General features: G+C 36.2%; 1 protein-coding gene across 1 annotated transcript; it reads right to left on the reverse strand.

Annotated features, from left to right (window-relative positions):
- Positions 1–2,788: 2,788 nt before the first annotated feature.
- Positions 2,789–18,953, reverse strand: LOC145671859 (cilia- and flagella-associated protein 107-like). The gene is made up of 4 exons (XM_081741085.1): positions 18,497–18,953; positions 11,245–11,415; positions 9,149–9,291; positions 2,789–2,969 (listed from the first exon to the last, which is right to left on the reverse strand). Exons 1-4 carry the CDS (start codon positions 18,752–18,754, stop codon positions 2,930–2,932), a joined length of 612 nt encoding a protein of 203 aa, XP_081597211.1. The 5' UTR covers positions 18,755–18,953; the 3' UTR covers positions 2,789–2,929.
- Between the last annotated feature and the right edge of the window lie 979 nt (positions 18,954–19,932).

A 19,932-nucleotide genomic window follows, 5' to 3' on the forward strand; every position in this document is an offset into this window, starting at 1 on the left:
TGTAAACACTGTAAGTAAAATATATTGTGGACTGTCGATCATGGGACAAGTTCCTCTGAATAGTCTAGATTACCGTCAAATCCTTTGAGTTTCAAGAACATAACCATTACTACTTTTTTTTTTTTTTTACTTCAAGTACTAAATAAAGGTAATATATAACCAAAGGCTTTGGTCGAAACTGAGTGTAAGTATTTACTTCTTATTTAAGATAAGTTGATTAACAACATATTTTGGATGCAAACCAAATATTATGATTAACTATTATCCTTTAATTTGCTCTTACCAAAAAGTTCCCTCAGATTGCACACGGTGGCACTACCAGTGCTCAGTACACCTTTCGTTTCGAAGTTGAAAAAAGTGTTTGTGAATGTGTGTGTGTGTGTGTGTGCGTGCGTGCGCGGGCGGCCTGGGGACCAGACGAGTGGACCGAGTGTTACCACAATTTGGTCACGGGTATCTTGGTCCAGACCAAGATGAAGCCTTTTTTTTTTTTAATTCGAACCAGAGGGGGGGTGGGGTCGTTTACCGGGACTTGTAAAAGTAGTAGAAAATGACCGATATTAGTGTCAAATTTATAGTTTTCGCAGTCGCTGATATCAATGGTGAAACACCAATCCCATTAACTTTCAAATTCACCTGATTCGGCTGTGGGCTGTTGGTTACCGGGAAAGGAGGGGATACCGAGACACGTAAAAATAATCCAAAATGACTGATATTAGTCTCAGATCCATAGTTTTCGCGGTCGCTGAGATGAAGGGTGATCTTCCACATGCGTTGACTTCCAAATACAGCCCCCATCGGCTGGAGACCAGAGGCTTTATATATATATATATATATATATATATATCGTTAGTTAGCAAGGCGACTGTTGAAAATAATAAAGGTGAAATATGTGAAACATTGCGAAAATCATTCAGGTGCAGTGCAGAAACTATTTACCAGTATCTCTGTGATTTGAAGAAGAAAGTATGGACATACTGCAGAAAATATGGAATCATTTTAATATGACATTTTTGAGTAAAGTGTGCAATTGTAATTGAAAATCGTAAAGTAAATAAGCAAAAATGTTTTTCATAAGAATAAACATTTTAATCACTATCAACTTTCTGCATATCTTGAGAAGAGTATAAAGAAAAGGTATTTTGCTTAGAAATCCGGGCATTAAAATAACAATATACCTCAATATAACGTAACTTCCTGACGTTAAACTGCACACGAAGGGCTCTAGCTTGCTAGATGATCTTTTAGCTGGGTGGTAATGTGATTAACACTTCGGTTCCCATCGCTGTTATTTCTGGATTCCTAGACTGAAGTTTCTTATTCTTAATTCAAGTATCTTAGCAGTTGCTGGATTAAAGCAAAAATTCTGTGCGTCCATCGACAATTGAAGCCAGTAGCAAATCCAAAGATAAACATGTTAAGTATGTGAATATTTTAAAAATTTCAGTTTTATTATGTGGAGAATGTGGAAACCAAAGCCTTGAAAATGAGTATACAGTGTCCTATGTACAATTTGCGTATTGTTTTCAAAGTTGAGTTGGATTATTACAATATCTAGTATTGTCTTTATCTTCAACAGATGACAGTACTCTTATGATTGTAACTTGACATATGATAGTGAAACAAAATGGCCAGCAGGGGGGCGCGGTGGCTCAGTGGTAGAGCGTTCACCTCTGGTACTTACGGTCCCGGGTTCGATCCCAGCCCCCGCCAAGTGAACTTTGTGGTGGACAAACACCGTGCTCGTGGGTTTTCTCGGGGTTCTCCCGTTTCCTCCCACTTTCTTCATTCCACCATTTCACTCATCTCTCATCATCACCGTCTCCTTTAGCCTAACCGGCATAACCGTGGGACGTAAAACTTAAAGATTTCATTTCATTTCATTTACAAAATGGCCAGTGGATATTTGGCACCCGAGGAACGGAAGTTTATTTTGAAATATTTCAACTTTGAAAATGTTGCTGAAGTTCAACATCAGTGGATGTGTGAGCGTAAAACAGAACTTCCTCCTACACACTCGACGATTATATAACTTGAACAAGTTTGAGATGCATGTAACTATTTGTGATATGCACAAAGGAATATCTCGTATAGCTACAAGTTCTGCTTCTTCGCCCTAACTGTCTCCTAACGGATACATATATTATACGGACTCTATAGTTAAACCTGTTAAAGCACCCACCTGTTTACATGGGCGCCCGCAGGATATTTTCCAAGGGGAAGGGGGGGCAAGACACACACACACACACACAATTGCTAGAATTAAACCCAACAAAACAAAACTTCATTGCTGTCAGCACCACGTCAGCAAAAGAAACAACAACAACAAAGAGCGATTCGCATTGCATGCAGCATCAGGCTGAATATAATTATTACTGAAAAAATATGAAACATCACATGGGGGAAGTAGATTAAAATCTTAGGGATGAGTTTGATTAAATTTTGTCACTCAATCATTTAGTGAATGTTGATTTTAAAAGTATACTATTGTCATCAGAAGAGCCTATAAATGTTAACCTTTTTCGAAAATCCGGGGAGGGGCAATTGCCTCCCTCTGTGGGCGCCCATGCCTGTTTAGTGTGTTCGCTGTAGTCAAAAAACATGATTTTTTTTTTCTTAAGTTAGACGCTTCCTGGTACGAAAGCTGATCAACATACCTAGGTATATTCACTGTAAAATATATTCTTTGATGAAACTATATTAAGGCACACTTATTGCGCCACATGTCTTGAAATAGTGGATTTTCTAAATAGTGTTCTGATATATAAAAACAAACACATGTTTCTAAAATTTTAAACTTTATTTTAGGTTTACAAATTTAAGTAATATACTGCAAAGTTTGATTTAAAAAAAAAAAAAAAAAATCTTCACTTATCAGAGAAGAACGCAACAGTCCGAAATAAGTACAGGGTCAACTATGAAGATGTTCTTATCGATCAAGTATTGGCCTCGGGAATTTGGAGATAGTCCTGGGAAGTAAAACGTGAAGGCAATTAATATAAAAAATATGCAGTAGTATATGATATATGCAGGCCCGTATTTATATATTGTGTGCCCCTGTGCTCTAAATAATTTGCCGCCTCTCACAAAATTTGCCGCTCCCTCCCTCAAAAACAATCAATGAGTTGAATTCATACATTTTGGGGTCGCCAAGATGAACAATGACAGCTTTAATCCAATTCAACTTCAAGGTCATACTCCACTCCGGGGCGAGATTTTAAAAGTAATCGAAAACGACAGATATTAGTGTTGAATTCGTAGTTTTCGAGTCGCTGAGTTTAACGGTATTCGTTTTCATGATGTTCTAGTTCATCCTAACCCCTTCAGATGGGAGAGGATGAATTTTTAAAAATTGTCAGATAAACTTGTTAATTAGAACTACTGTAAGTAAAGCGAATTAAACGCATTAACATATTTTCTCGCGCGTGCGCGGGACTCTGCGGGTTGCACTTTATTGTGAATCTTTAAAAAAAATCCAAAATTTTGCCGCCTTTTGCTCGAGCACAGAATAGCACCTAAATACAGGCTTGGATATATGTGGTAGTAATGATCGAATGTTTGGTCATTAAAACATCTCAGTAATAATATAAATATTTTACACACAGGTTACATGCCCTAAAGTCAAAAGTCGCTGAATGGAGATTTCCCAGTAAAATTTTATGCCTTCTAAAGCTGGTTATCTTCAATTATTTATTTCATGCTATCAACAAAGTGCCTTCTTATAATCTTTTTAAAGTAAAATGTGATTACTTCTTCCTGTGACTCTATAGACTTGAAAATGTCGTATAAAATTCTTCTTATGTAATTGTTTTAGTTGGTAATTTCACAAGTGCAATTAACTATAAGATACAAAACAGGATTGATTCTCAGTACAGAAATTATTCTAATGTGGGATTTATATTCTTAAAATGCAGAACTATACTGTCAAATTAATACCGAGAATCGTTTATTTTTGTAAAAAAATTTAAAAACTTAAAGAAAATTGCCGTACGTTGATATTAGTGTACCTTAATTGCCACGTAGTTTTGGCGCGATCTATTGACCATTTTGTTTACTACTGTTGGTTAGGTTAGTCGATTTCAAGCGTGCCTTGCGATTTTTAAAATGAATAGAAATCTCGAACAGAAATGTATTGCCGACCAAATTTTTGACAAGACCTACTTTGAGTCAGCTGTAATGAGCTTAGATGGTAAAAGCAAGCAAAGAAGAACGAGAAGTGGTTAATAATTTGTTTCGTTCCGGGTCACCTTCAAGGTCTTTATCTGACGAAAACATCAACAAAGTGAAGGAGATGGTGTAAAATTTTGTAAGCGAAATGTAAGTCAGCCCCTGCAATAGTGATGGAAAATCGTCATTCAAACTTAGATAGATGGCTCTGGATCGCACCATTTTAGTTGGACGTGCAATGGGTCGCGGAACGGCTTATTCCGGAGGACCTGAATTTTCTTCAAAACAAATACCGCAAACAGATTGCTGACGTCATGCTTGAACAAGGTAGTTCGGACCTTATATTCATGAAACGCATCATAACGAATGGTGAGACATGAGATTATTGGCTTGCAATCAGCCAATAATCTTCAGAATTTCGCTTCCGCAACTATCCCCCCCCCCCTCAAAAAAAAAAAGTTCTTCGAAAATCAGTCATGTTGAGATTTTCTTTGACTGTCGTGGTTCCCATTCTAAGTTTCTTCTGGAGGAGCACAGTCAACAGACAATATTGTCTGGGAGTTGGAGAGAGAATGTTACCAAATTTGTGGAAGAACAATTCTTGGATTACACATGGGAATGATTCTTTACAAAAAATCTCTACCATAAACTCAACGAATACCATAGGCCCAAGCACTGTATTAATCAGATATGACTCCGTGTGGGAAAAAAATTCACTTTCTACGACATTTTCAGTACATTGAAGCTATAAAACAAAATTCCCAGAAGACTATACCGAAAAGTGTCTGTGGAAAGAGTTCCGGTGACTGCATTATTATATTTGTTCTCTTAAGTGTATTGCATTAATTGGAGTGTACTTCTAGACGACAAAATAAATTTGGATTGGTAATAGGGGAAAGAAATTGAATTTGTTATTTCAAAGAATTTACATATTTCATGGATCCTACATGCTGAAAGAGTCATTTTTTTGAATGCATGTATACATGCATAAAGGCCATATCGTTCAACATATCGACTAATTCTCCCATTGGATCTGGGAGAGTACGTGCTACCTCGTCACGGTCTCATCGAGGTAGGTAGTGAAGTGGAGGTGAGGCTTTGGTTATCCTCCGAAATGGGCAACTAGGTTGTGCCCTTGGGTCCAGGAGATGAGACTACATGGTTCCCCAACACGTATGAAAGAGGGTTAGTTTGTGTGTCCAGGTGGGCTGATCCAATGCCCTATCAGAAGGATGATGATACAGCACTTAATGAGCGTTTTCTGCGTGCTTTTGGGTCCGGGATCGGATTCCCGTATTTTAACGCACACTCATATCTCAAAACTAAATGTAGTGACAATCGTTCGTCCCAGGTTTTGGTACTCTTAGTGAGTGCAGGATCCACGACCCTACCATGGGAACCCCCGCTCCCAAATGCTCATTGTCTTTAAAGAGAGAGAGTCTATAGAGCGTCCCACCCTTAGATTGCAGTACAGGCAGTGGCGGCCGGTGGATTGTGGTTTCGGGTGTTGCAGTACGAACGATAAGAGACAGAAGATACAAAGTTGACTTATTGACTAATCAGCATAACTTTAGATGCAAATGCTATGTGACATGTTAAATAAAATTCTGCTTATAAAAAATAAAAAATGCAGAACATTTTATCCAATTAATCACCTTAATTAATTAGTAAGTTCATTCTCCTCTCTTTGATTGGAGCAAATCTGTCTAATACATGCTGGTTGAACTCTGGTATTCTTATTGTCAGGTCTTTTTCGATGGAAAGCATAACCAATGGTGATGAACCTTTCTTGGGACATTCAATTCCTTGAAAGTGTCAACTCTTTCTCATATGGAAAGAAAACTTTTCGTCTTTTGCTGACGCCATAGGTACAGTTAATATTAATTTCAGAAGCTTTGTAGATTCACTAAATATTTTTTCTAGATTATTGCGAACGATTCATTCTAGCAAACTCAGTTCCTGACAGTGATCCGAATTCCTCTTCAGCGTTGATTCAAGAGAGCTCGTAGCAGAGATTAGTGTTATAAAAAATGTACATCGAACACACTTTATTCACAGTTTATCCAGGAAAATTAAAAATAAATTGAGGAAATGTATCTGGTGCAAACAACACTACTGCCATAAGATATCCTGTAAATTTAAACTGGATTTTTTTTTTTCGAACACTCTCCTGAATTGCCCTTCGCTTCTGGTCAATGTTTTTTGTAACTTATTTACAGAAGTCATGATATACAATTCATTCAGAATTTGTAGGTTATTTACAGAATTAAAGTACACACAATAAAATTAAACCTAATAATTAAAAACCAAAACAGCGGATACAAAATAGGTACTGGAATATGAATTCCGAATGTTACATATTCATACATCAACACACACACATGTGCGTAAAACAAAAAACTACATTCCAAATCATCCGTCTTGGTTGTTACGCAATGCACGATGAACACAATATACTTCCACATGAGGCGAAACAATGCTTACCAATGTGATATGTTCTGGAAAGGAAACCTCAAAATCCGCCAGATGAAGAATCAGCATGTAACAGAAGCCAAAAATCGAAGAACATCAAAACAAATAGCACTGCCAGTTCTACACCCAAAAATGTTAACTGGGAGGGGTCCAAAGTATTTGAGGGAGGTCCAATACGTCTACATAATATGGAACCTGTCTTATACTGCACCCGAAAAGACTATAAGTAATTCTTACTTACTGTCATCTATATTTTTAGAAAAAATGATAGAATGATTATTTTTATAAGAAAAGAAGAGTACATGATGAGGCGTAAAATAAAATATTTAGCCTACATCAATCGTTTCTCTGTTAAACAAGTATAGTTCGTTAAGGAAGTCTACAAATGTTAGTCAAGTTTCGAAATTTTTGGGATATCCGGACCCGGTGGACCCCCCTTGTGGCTACGCCCCTGAGCATTGCTAACTAGTCCCAAATTCAATGTGGCGGTCCCCATCATACAGTTTTATGTGGAAATTATCAAGAGTATAAAATATACTCATTTTATAAAAGAAATATGTTTATACTAAAATACTATCCACAGAGGGGGGGGGGGGGAGCGATTCTACATACTGACTTATTAATATTTGATTCACAAATTACTGTAGAAGAAGCCTTCATTATCAATATAAGCTAAGAATTAACTTGTAAATGCGGGTTACTTTCATTTGTTTTCTCCTCTATTAGATATTTTCTTTCTTATTTTGTAATTCTGCAATCACTTTTTTAAATTGTCATTATATTGATTTGCTTCAGTATGGTCCCGTAATTTAAAAATATGAATGCATAAAAACAATTTCCATTTGTTAATTGCTAGTAAAAAAAAAATTGAAATCTTATTTAGCGTGAAAAACCTTCTCGTTCACTGGAAACTGTGCTGTGTTGCAGAAACACTGCAACGACCAGTCCTTTAACTTCTGAGACAGGGGAAAGGAAACTTAACATTTGCTCCAATTGCCGCGCTGAAGGAATCTGGTCGTTGTATGCTCGTTGCAACACAATATAAATTAGAGACTCTGTGACGGATTATTTTTCGCTCTTTAAAACGGATTAACGGAACGGACAGTTACAGAAGTAAAAAATATGTTATTTAAAGTGTATATATGCAAGTATTAAAAAGCATTTTTTCTGTTCTTTACTACTATTGATAATAATATTTTTTTCTTGAAATACTTTGGTTGTTGCGCAACGCTGCAACACTAACATTAGCCGCCACTGAGTACAGGAGTAAATGGCAATGCTTTTCCTTATGTCCATTGTTGCCAAACTGAATTTTAGAAATAGCTTTTTCTGCTAGATATGGATAGGTTATTGTAGAACATTGTATTCTCTATCAAATAATCTGTTTTTCTCATATCAAGAAGAGTTTTCAAGTATTGAAATAAATTGAAATAGTGGAATCTTGCTAATGACAAATTCTAAAGTCGCGTTAAATACATCACATCTTAAGTCTGGAACTATAAGAGATACAAAGTTGAAACTTATACAGCTATTAACACCATATTTGGTGCCAATGTTGGAAAAGTTTGTATTCAACCTATGGAGGCCAGATTATGTTCCGAGGGGGCATACTTCGTATTCCGGGGAGCACTGCTGGCACTATTCTATTTATTATTATATTATAGACGTATTATTTTGGTCTCCTCCGGGAAGGCACTCTCAGAACTCCGGAAGGGGGGGGCAGTGCCCCCTTAAAATAGTCTGGAAGAAACACTGCCTGGAAGCCCCCTTAAATACGCCACTTTGTATGCTGGATCGTTCTCAATATGCACTATTATAAACATTTTAGTTATTAAATCATCGGACAGATTTATTTGCAATTTTCCTTATGTTGAGCGTCAAGTTGAGCTAGCTCAAATAAAAATTTAGAGTGAGTTGAGCGCGCTCCTTTTAAAAACCGTGAGTTTGAGCTTGAGTTAACTCACTTTTTACCCTCTGAGTTTGAGCTGAGCTAAGCTCGTTTCAAAAGTGAGCGTTTACAACCCTGTCCAAATGTTAATTCTGGACAGTGATGTCATATTCTAGGATAGTAAGTAAGTAAGTTCCTTTCGCGGCGTAGTGTGAGTAAAATCGAGTTGAAGCCGAATACTGCCGCTGGCGTACCCAATGCCTGGACCTAAACATAATTGAACATCTGTAATCCTTTTTGGAGAGACGAATCAGTCGGAGTTTTCTACTTTCATCCTCTCTCACGGAACTGAGTGATACACTTCACGCGGAATGGTGTAATTTTCTACTTGCTACCATTCACTACCCCTATTATTTCATTTTACGTCGGATCAGAGCTTTTTGAGGTCAAAAGATGCTGTAACGTCCTATTAATCTAATAAGTTGCACTTTTTCAGGTACTTCTATTATTTTGATAATCTCATTATATGATTTATAAAAAAATAAAATTAATTTTTCTTGACATATTTCGCATTACTCACAACTTTTTAAAATTTATTTTTTAATGAAATTGTTTACTTACTTGCGCCTGGCGTATCTTTGTTTGAGGCCATACTCGCTTACATCTTTGTAACTGATTTCATACATTGATTTCCTGATAGGTTTACTTTCAAGAGCCCATTCACGTTTCTTGCTGTCGGTCAAGCCAAAATTTGTTAGATTGCCCTGCGAGAAAAGTAATTTGGTAATTTAGTATTAATCTATCACAAAATGAAAGAACAACTACCTTCACGTGGTTACTGTGAAATAATAACATTATGCTAAGCATCAAACTTAACTTCATATCTTTTTTTTTTTTTTTTTTTTTTTTTTTTTTTTTTTACTGATATTGATGGTTGGTTGGTTGATTTATAGTTTAGCGTCTTCTTCCGTGTCGTGGCTGTATAAGACATGGACTTAGAGCTTAACATAACATCCAAAGCCACATGAGCTCCCACCGTGAATCGAGCAGAAAGCGAGTACGCTAACCATATTGTCACGTGGAAGTTCCTTAGGATATTGATATTGCGATCAGTATACGGGTGTGCTGTAATAAACAACTTATTCTAATTCAACGCTGGTATGAAGTTGAATTTTTAATCATTCGCTCTATCCATGGGCAGTCGAATGTGGGGTCCGGGCCAAGGGCGCCGATTTCTCTGTAAATTTGGGGGGCCCATTCAATGCAGAAGATATATATATATATATATATATATATATATATATATATATATATATATATATATATATATATATATATATATATATATATATATATGAAGATTTTAAAACAAATTGCGCTCAAATTATGCCAAATATTGTTTACTCATAACTACAATAGGGACCTACATGAGCTATGGGGAGCCCGGGCCCCTTGCACGTATATTAAATATAAGAAATACCAGACATTATATAGCAAATTTTCTTCGGGCGCCCCTAGCTCTATCTGTAAAACACCACTGTCGTTATAAATTGTCATGGCTACAGCACGGTCCACGTGATAGTATATTGACATTAGGAGCGTCGTGTGCCAGCCTGTTGTTGATGACTAGCACGTGGTGGAGTAGACCTATTACAATATACTGTCAGTAATTTTTGACAACGAGTAATATATTTTTAGCATCATAAAAACAGTTTTGCTCGATACTATTCTCGAAAACTGCTCATGAGAATTTATTCTCAAGCTTGTTATTTTGTTCGGCTTGATACGGTCTACTGATTGGTACGTAATGTTAGATTTAATCGTAATTTTGGGCTATATTTAATTAACCTTGTTATGTGCTGCCATCTTGCTACAGGGTGCCCCATGATTATGTATATTTCCAAAACTTAGGTAAAGAAACTAGCAACATAACTTAAACATAAAAATTGTACATTAACACATTACTCTCATATCTTTCCTTACAAGAATTTAATGTCTGTTCTTTGTTTCATGGTCAACCAATGTACCATCCAAATCGATACCTGCCTGGAGACGAAGAGCAACGTTGTCACAAGCAGTTTGACAGACCCGTACTGGTATCTTGTGGAACTCCGCTGTGATAGGTTCCCGTAGTTCGGCCAAACTGCGTGTGTAATGTTGATACACTTTGTCCTTTAAAAGACAAGACAAAGACAATACTCTATAAGAAAAAGTCCGATGGTGTTAAATCGGAAGGTCGAGCTGGCCACTCCACAGAACCACTTCGATCGATTCAGCGGTTCGGGAACGTTTCGTTCAGTCACTCTCGAACTGCCTGACATACACTAACGGTTCTAAGTCCTGTGACCGTCATCCTCCACCCTCAGACTATACAGTGTTGCCATATCAAAACTTTTTGTCTAGAATTACAAATAATAATTATGGGCCACCCTAATTGAGTCAAAAAAATCTCTATTTTCTCAAAAACTACGTATGAGCTTTTATAGTTGCGTATATAATTTTGTTCAGCACAATAACATTTATTGATCGATGTATGTCTCATCTTTCGACAATATTTTCCCTTAAACGCTAACAATATTGTAGAATTTAAATAATTGAGATACAATTATAAAAGAAACTGGTTTCCAGACTACGCTCTTTAAGATTATTTTGTAAAGAAAATTACATATGGAAGTAAAAAGATAAAGACTATTGTTGAAAATTACAGATATACTTACAAAGTTACGTGTCAAATCTCTTATAAAGTTATTTGGTGAGCATTTGGGATTTTGTGCCATAAGTTCTTTAATAATTGATGGAATGACGTGGAATTGTAAGTCATTGCACGTTGTCATATTGTTGTAGTATGCCTTGCCATGATGTTGAAATATTAGCTCGTGTGGTAGACCCTGAAGGATAAGAATCCATTTTAATAATGATAATAATTACTACTAACTTCTATCAACAAATACACAGTGGCGGATGGTGACTTAAAATTAACACTACTCGAGAGGGGGGAGAAATAAAGCGATCATATCCCCGAAGGCTTTCATGGCCGTTTACCTCCATGCTTTGGTTTGTTTCCCCAACACGAAGCAGATGAGTGAAAAAGGACGCGACAATGTGTATCAGTCAGAGAGCTGTTAAGGTGCGTGGAGCTGGTGTTACTCACAACATGACCTGGAGACAACATTTGGATGACTCCATACGGGGAAGAATCCTCGGGAAACTGGAAGAAGTTCGAAGTGTGACGAGTGTGGTCCAGGAGATTGATAGTGCCCGCAGCATTATTTCCCTTGCATGAGAAACAATATGAATTACAAATAAAGAGTACGAAGCAGAAATGGTGGTCGACCATGGTCAACTACAGTAGAGGACGACCTCTATATTGAAAAATAAGCAGAAAGGAATCAACTTCAAACATCGGATGCAATGACAAACATATTTAGCAGGACTGGAAATTGCCCAATCTAACGCTCCACAGTGGCACGTTGTCTGCGTGGGGAATGGTCTCTTTACCCGAAAGCCATACGTTGTGTTTCGTTGACACCCTCATATTGGCGGCAACGTTTTCTGTGGTGGCAATAACTTCAGGACTGGAGGAGTGGAGTCGCGTTCTCTTTTCAGATGAGAGCAGATTCAGTCTGAATAGTGATTCTGGATGTACACACATCTGGTGAGAGCTGCGAACATGAAATGAACTCAGAAATATGGTCGATCGTAATAATTTTGATGTTTCGGTGTCTTTCTGTGGGGAGGGTGTTCCATGAGAATATTAACTTCCCAATTTTAGAATGTGGTACAATCACCGGTCAACATTATTGTGACACTGTACTCCTTTTCCACGTGTGTCTTTTCAGAGGTGCAGTCGGTCCCGAATTCTTTTGGCCTGCATATTTGGGATATTATGGTGTGACGTATTGCAGCAGTCCAGATGCACAAAGGGCAATCCAGTAGCTGTCAACACCGCTGGGCGAGTAATGGATCTCCATATCGCAACAACTCATTAGCAATTTTGTACGCAGCATGGGAGCACGTTGCAGAGCATACGTACTTCGTTGTCCATGGTGATCATACACCCTTTTAAGGACCATTTCAATACATCCCCGAGGAGCCATCATTAGTCACAGTGCTTTCAGGGAAAATTATTGCCTCTGTATAAAGGTGTCATTTTTGTTCTTATAATCATGTGTTTCCTTCTGTTGTTTCCTGTATCATACTGTAGCACTATTTTCTATGTATAGTTCAAGTTTCAATACAGAGTACAAAGAATAATGAACTGAGTTTATTATTAACATCTACACTATGAGTATTCCATGTTAAATCTTCATTAACGTATACTCCTACAAAATCTACTCACTTTGATTGATTTACTACTATAGAATAGTACTGGTACCAGGTCACTTCTTTTTTCCGGGAATCGAAATTATATGGTTCTGTTTTTTCTTATATTCATAGTTAATTTATTTGTATTTACCCAGCTAATAAGTTTTGTTGATGTATGTACAGTAAAACGTCCTACTGCATCTACTGAGTCTCCATTAACAAGACTATTCATATTGTCAGCATATAATGTTGATTGACCACGGACCAAATTTCTCACTAAAAAATTTATATATGCAACGAACAATAGAGGTCCTAATATAGATCCCTGTGGTACTCCTTTCGACACTGTCAATGTAGATGATTGAAATATCTCTTTTCTATCATTACTCTCTTTACAAATTCCAACAGTTTGACTACGTCACTTTGGCGACCCCCTCCTAATATATAAATTACTATTATCTGACAAAATCTAACAATGGCACCATACTTGTATTATATGAAAAATAAAAGTAAGAGTTTTATAATATATTAGAATTTTGTTGTCTGCTGTAAGGAAAACCAGTGTATCATGAAAATCAATGTAAATTATGCTATAAATAGTTCTATTTTTCATACAAATGAAAATGAATACCGTACCTTTACGATGATTCTAATGTCTTGTATTGTAATTAGAATTTCGGAGAAGGTAAGTTATCTGCTTGTTATTAGTTTTACTCGTATTTGAATGGTGCGTTCCATATATATTAAAAAAAAAAAAACAAAAAAACTTGTGTTTCCACTTTTTTTGATGTTCATGATAATAATTGTTCTGTGCAGCACTGATAATTTTCTGTATATTTCTAGCAGCTGTCTGCCAAAGTAACCTCGGTTCAGTAGGTTCAGATACATATATTATTAACCAGTAATGAACCAAGCCTCTGAGTAAAATTTTTCAAGCCTAATACCATGGTTTATGGAATCAAACGCCTTATATAGATATATTCCATAACAATTGCCAAACAAAAATGCCAATTACATTCTTTTATTTATGTCTATTACCACGGAGTTATGGGGGGCATACCCCCAACTTATTGGTAAAAAGTAAAAATGTCACCTATAAGATGTCCACATACCAAGACTTCCGAGACCGACCAAAAGGTCTGCTCTCCAGCAGATAATTCCTAGCTCCGCCCATGCACATCAGACATAAAGATGAAGTGTCAGTTGACTTATAGGGTAGGTGGTGGAAATCGGATCATGGGGGAAATCGGATCAGTCAAAAACAACCCTGGTGATTGGACATTAAAAGATTTTTTTTTTTTTTTTGCGCGTCGATGTGGGGCGCATTGTATTGCCATCTCAGAAGAAATGGGTACTAACAGAAGACGCTGTTGAATTGGCGCCAGAAGAGTTCCAGACAGCATTGTTTAGGGACGTGTGTTTTTTAGTGACAAAAAATAGCAAACGTAAGTTTTTATTGTTGCAAAATAAGTTTTTTCTAACTGTGTGAGAATTATATTTGGCTTTCAATGTTATTGCTTCATTGACTTATGCATGCATCATTAGGCTGTACAACAAGTTGTGCAAAAATTATTAAACGTACTGTGTAAAAAAGGAAAAAGAAGAAAAGTCCAGTTTGGGGTAAATCGGATCACTGAATTGATAATTTACATTAGATTTTTGTAGGAAGATTTGGGACAAGGACATGCTCTTAAGGACAAAATAAAAGCAAAAAGACAGAGTACCGAAGAGGAAAACGTCGCATCGTCAAATACTACAGCAGTCAATGAAGTATGGAGTTGCGAATTCCGCCGTATGCCCTATTATCACACACACACACACACACACACACACACACACACACACACACACACACACACACACACAAGCCACAAGGTTGAGACTGGATACAGTGTCTGACTTGTAAAGTGTGGTTCCACGAACGCTGTGTTAATGATTTTGGTAAGAAAAAATTTATTTGCGTATCACAATCATTGTGATCCGATTTTCTCCAACACTGATCCAATTTACCCCACAACGTTGGGGCAAATTGGATCGATCTATCATGTGCTACAAAGTGAAACTTTTGGAGTAAGAACTATAAAATTTAAAACTTTCCATTGTAGTATATTAGACGAAGGTTCATTTATTATTATTCATGTACTTTTCGTTTAAATAGAAGCAGATTAAACTTCCAATTTGACGTTTTCTGCAAAGGTGATCCGATTTTCCCCTACTACCGTACCTTTGAATCGCATTTATATATATTGAGTGTACGGTAGTTGTATACCTTCATATTATTACTCTTTTCATGCACATGTGTAACCCTAGCTAACTTTAGCCTCGTATGGTAAACTCCAGTTGTAAAAGAATAATTTAATGTATGACAGTTGATGTGTAATAAAAGGGAAACATTTCTTTATAATACTGAAAGGGAACTTCGTGCCATCCTGGTGATTTTTAAAATTCTTTATTATTTGAGAAATTTCCTCTAGCGTAGCTGGTGTCACAAAAAGCAATTTGGATATTTCATTTTATACAGTAGTTTACGTTTCATTATGTTCTTGGTCTATCTTGATACAGGGATAAACGTTTCTTAAGTTAAAAAGTGATATTAAAATGATTTATAATAGTCTTTGGATCAGGTATTACTTGAGTATTTAGTTCTATTTCTTCAATATCTGTTGTTTTAGCTTTATATAGCATCCCATTAATCAATTTCTGTTTTCTACATAGCTTTACTTTTATTTGTCGCTGTTAAAATGGATTTACAACTGTGTAAAAGCTCCGCCATCTTTATAACTCTTTAAAATATCTTTTTGGATCAAAAGATTCAATATGTTTCAGGCAAAAATTTTCTTGTAGGTCTTATATCTAGAGAATTACATATAGTGTAGTCAAACCAAACTATTACTTAACTCAGTGTGATGTGTTTATTCCGTAATGTATATATACATATATATACACGAAAAGTCGATTTAGGGGCCGTTCAAAAATTTTTGTGGTCCCTGATCCGAAAACTTATTATTGGCCAAGATCGCAATCTTTTGATGCATTTTTTTTTATCATTTCTAAAATTCTTGACCAAGATCGCAATTTATTATTATTTTTTTGATCGTTCCTAAAATTCTTATAATTCATTTTTACATATTTAATAAATCCGGTATTTACGATAATTCAGTTTAATTTAGAAGTTCTAATTTCACTAGTAATTCACTGTTTTTCTCTTACTAATCTTGTAATAAATCTTTTTGGGAAAAGCAATATTAAAATAAAAGAGAAACGTATTCAGAAAACTGTTCGAAGCGCCCGCCAAATGTGAACTACGTACATGATGTAATTAGATTTATCCAGGCGAAAGGAGATAATTCAGCGCAGTTCATTGTCTAATGATTAAGGAATACAACGAGAACTTTATAATGATGGTGTGTGCACAAGTGCTACAGAGAGTTTAAAGAAAGGCTTACTGTTGTACACTCATGTCCAAAACGATTGTCGCATATCTATAACAGTCTTGTTGTGCGAATATAATTGCATAATGATATCGCAGGGTACTTTTAATACTGTTACTATGTGTATGATCGGGAAATGTATATTTCTGATAAATTTTATAGAAAAAAATATAAATACGAAAATTAGAATGAGCACAGCAAAATGTTGCAAAATGGACAAGAAAAGTTTCTTTTTTTCTTTTGTTTCTTATTTATAGCTCTTTTGAAATGAAATTTAGCACACATATGTCTCTGCCGATTATACACATACTAATCGATAGCTATCATTATCCAATTATATTCGCACAACAAGACTGTTATAGATATGCGACAATCATTTTGGACAGGAGTGTACATGGACGTGAGTAGCCAAGGGTTGGAATCTATGACGGAAGACAACTTGATGAACGTCACCCATCCCTTACATCGGCAGACTCTGCCATCCAATCATTGTGGAGTAGCAAGTGTGAAAACACAGCGACTGTAATCAAAGCGCCCGCCAAGTGTGAACTACGTTATCTAATTCGATTTCTCGAAATGAAAGGGTGTAATACGGCTGCAGTTCATCCTCGAATGAGTAAGGATTACGATGGAACTTTGTAAGTGATAGGTGTGTGCACAAGTGCTACAGAGAGTTTAAAGAAAGGTTTATCGTCGTAGACGGACGAGAGTAGCCAAGGGTTGAAATCTATGACGAAAGACAACTTGATGAACGCGTGAATCAAGTGGTTCCTGAGAGGGGTAGGATATGATGGTTTCTGAACTGTCTGATAGATATTATAATTTCAGGAACTCAGCATCCTGGAGAAGTTGAATTACATCACGTAGTTCACACTTGGCGGCTGCTTTGATTGCACTCGATATATTTTCATGCTCGCTACTCCATAATGCTTGAAAGGCGGAGCAGAATTGCCAACCACAGAAAACAAAATTATCGATTTTCGTCATTAAAATTATAGTATATTCGTTGTGTACGTGATAATTGTAGAAGCAAGTATAATACTACTAATAATAGAAATAATATCTAATAAACTCGCTAGTAATCTTTAGTTTCGAACTCAAAATAAGCGTCATTGTTTTCACCATTTTTAAAAATCCTTATTAGGCCTAACACTACTCTGATTATTTCTATCCCCTCATAAACGTAATTGAATTTAAAGAAAGGATGGGGCCGCGGTGGCTCAGTGGTAGAGCGTTCACCTCTGGTGCTTGGGGTCCAGGGTTCGATCCCAGCCCCCGCCAAGTGAACTTTGTGGTGGACAAACACCGTGTGCGTGGCTTTCCTCGGGGTTCTCCCGTTTCCTCCTACTTTCTTTATTCCATCATTTCATTCATTACTCATCATCACCGTCTCCTTTAGCCTAACTGTATAACCGTGGGACGTAAAACGCAAGGATTTCATTTTTAAAGAAATGATGCAGGGGCTGCCATTTGCCAACTTTCAAATCATTTTCAAATTATTCATTTTTTTGTTATTTTAGCGTGAATGACGGTTAAAAAGATCTCAGTTTGTGTGTTTTATAATTATTTAAAGCACATCTACAATTTATTTGAACATTCAAAAACTAAAAAAAAAAAAAAAAAGTGTGGTTAGGGCATTATTGTAGAAAATATATACGATTAAGGCTTAAATTATCAGATATCACAGTAAATTATCGTATGGTTGGTAAGCCTGAACGGCATAGTCTGTCTTTTGGTATTGGGGATGTGGGACCTCTAACAAACAAATCATTATTTAGCTTATCATCATTTCGCCATCTCACGTGATTTACCTCTGTTGGCTGTATAAAAGCACCCTTATATAATTACACAAATATATTTCAACGAAGTTATATGCAAATGCACTGAGATAGTTATTTTAGTATTGAAAAATAAGCTTACTTTGTTATTTTGTGAACTTTATGGTTGACGTAGAATGTTCTTAAAGAATGTGGGAAAACAGGAAGAATCAAGATACAAAAGACTTTATCATCATTACATTCTTACATTAATTGACTTATTCAGTGTTTATTTATGATCTTACACAAACAGTAACGTACGCAGAATTTCATCAAGAGCGGTTCAAGCTCCCAGGTTCATTACGTTTCAGGACTTCTTAATATGGTAAATGTTCATTTTTTCTTAATATTTTGTTCAAATATTTTAAAACCCAGAAACCCCCTTCTTTCCGTACCCCATTGCACACAACACTTACCCCATTAGCAATAGCCAAATTCCAAACCATATTCTCCTCCTGCTTTTGTGGGCCATATGACTTGTATTCTGTTCTGTATATGGAGTCATGATGGTGTAAAGTAGGCACATAGCGCCTTCTTTCTTCGACCCAGTTGCCTATCAAAACATTAGGTTTGTACTTCTGTTCTTTAGCTAGGCCTTGGTCTACTTCTCCTGTTGCAAGTTTACTCAGAAGTACAAGGCGTCTGGGATCTGTCACTTCAGCCACATGTGCCATTATTTACAAGTGCAAGTATTTATTTTCTTCTTTAAATATAAAAGAAGTTCTGGTGACGCAGGACTTTGCCTACTGGTACACCAAAATATCAGATATACTTGACTGCTTTTGAGGTAAATGTCTTCGTTGTTCACTATTAATTTTGTGCAAAATACACTACCTTTGTTTGTTATTTCTTGCTCTGTCATGTTTCAAAGCAACAATTCTTCATTGTTGGTAGTAGCTAACAATAGCCAAGTTTCTACAAGAATGATTTTTCATCTGCGCCAATAAGGGCAGACTGGTTCAGCCTGCTACCTATCAAATGAAGGGTGAGCTTACCCCAACTTTAAATAGAGACAAGCCCCATTTCTAGCTAACTACTATCCCATCGATTTCTACCTGCGTAATAAAAGAAGTTAAAACTTTCAAAACAGAACATTTTTTGATTCGCGATTATTGACGTCAAAAAGTTCCATAGACCATTGGGTCCTCGAACATTGTGGGGGTTTTCGCCACAGTAGCTTTTGGCAAGGATCCAGTTAATACTAGGTTTTATTGGTTGGCATATATTTGCGTGTGTAATTTAGAAGTAAACTTTAATCTATTTAAAATAAGATCTAATTTATGAGGAAAGTAACTTAACGCATTATCCGAAGTGTTTTAATTATTTATTCTTGTTGTAAAGTTTAGTTTAGGTTTTAGTAGTGAAAAACGTTTACTAATTAGACCAACCTTTGTTTTTTTTAAAATGTGAGAATCTTTTATTTTAAAGGGGTTTAACATTTGAAAAAAGCAGTAAATATTCATTACATAAATGCCTAGGTTTTTAAAAGCACCAATTACAGCATTGTGTGTGTTTGCAATTAAAAATGATAATGCCATTTTCACACTGTATGCATTAGTATGTTGATTTTTAAACGTTTGCTATTATGTTAGTACAATGTAATACTATTTATAGGTTAGAAGATACATTGATATTTGATAAAGCATATAAACAATGTCAAATACAGTGGGTTCTATGGTTGCTATAGTCCGCCCCTGGTGTCAACCAATCAAGGCTTGAGTAAACTGACGAAATATTGCCATTAATAACATAAATACTGTATCCCATCAAATCGACTTTCCAAAAAGACGTAACGGTTACAACCAGTATACTCCTCCGTTTCGGACCCAGGTCATTTTTGGCGTTTTCCTAC

The sequence above is a fragment of the Thermobia domestica genome, chromosome 15 (assembly GCF_964235325.1).
Source record: "Thermobia domestica chromosome 15, izTheDome1.hap1.1, whole genome shotgun sequence".
Lineage (NCBI taxonomy): Eukaryota > Metazoa > Arthropoda > Insecta > Zygentoma > Lepismatidae > Thermobia > Thermobia domestica.

Bases quoted from the DNA above. Each gene is read 5' to 3' on its own strand.
- LOC145671859 (XM_081741085.1), bottom strand. From the start codon at position 18,754: ATGGCACATGTGGCTGAAGTGACAGATCCCAGACGCCTTGTACTTCTG. The intron at 9,292-11,244 runs GTAAGTATATCT...CTTTTCTCGCAG, and splicing joins GAGATTTGACACGTAACTTT to GGCAATCTAACAAATTTTGG. The intron at 2,970-9,148 runs GTAAGTAAACAA...TTTACTTCCCAG, and splicing joins CAAAGATACGCCAGGCGCAA to GACTATCTCCAAATTCCCGA.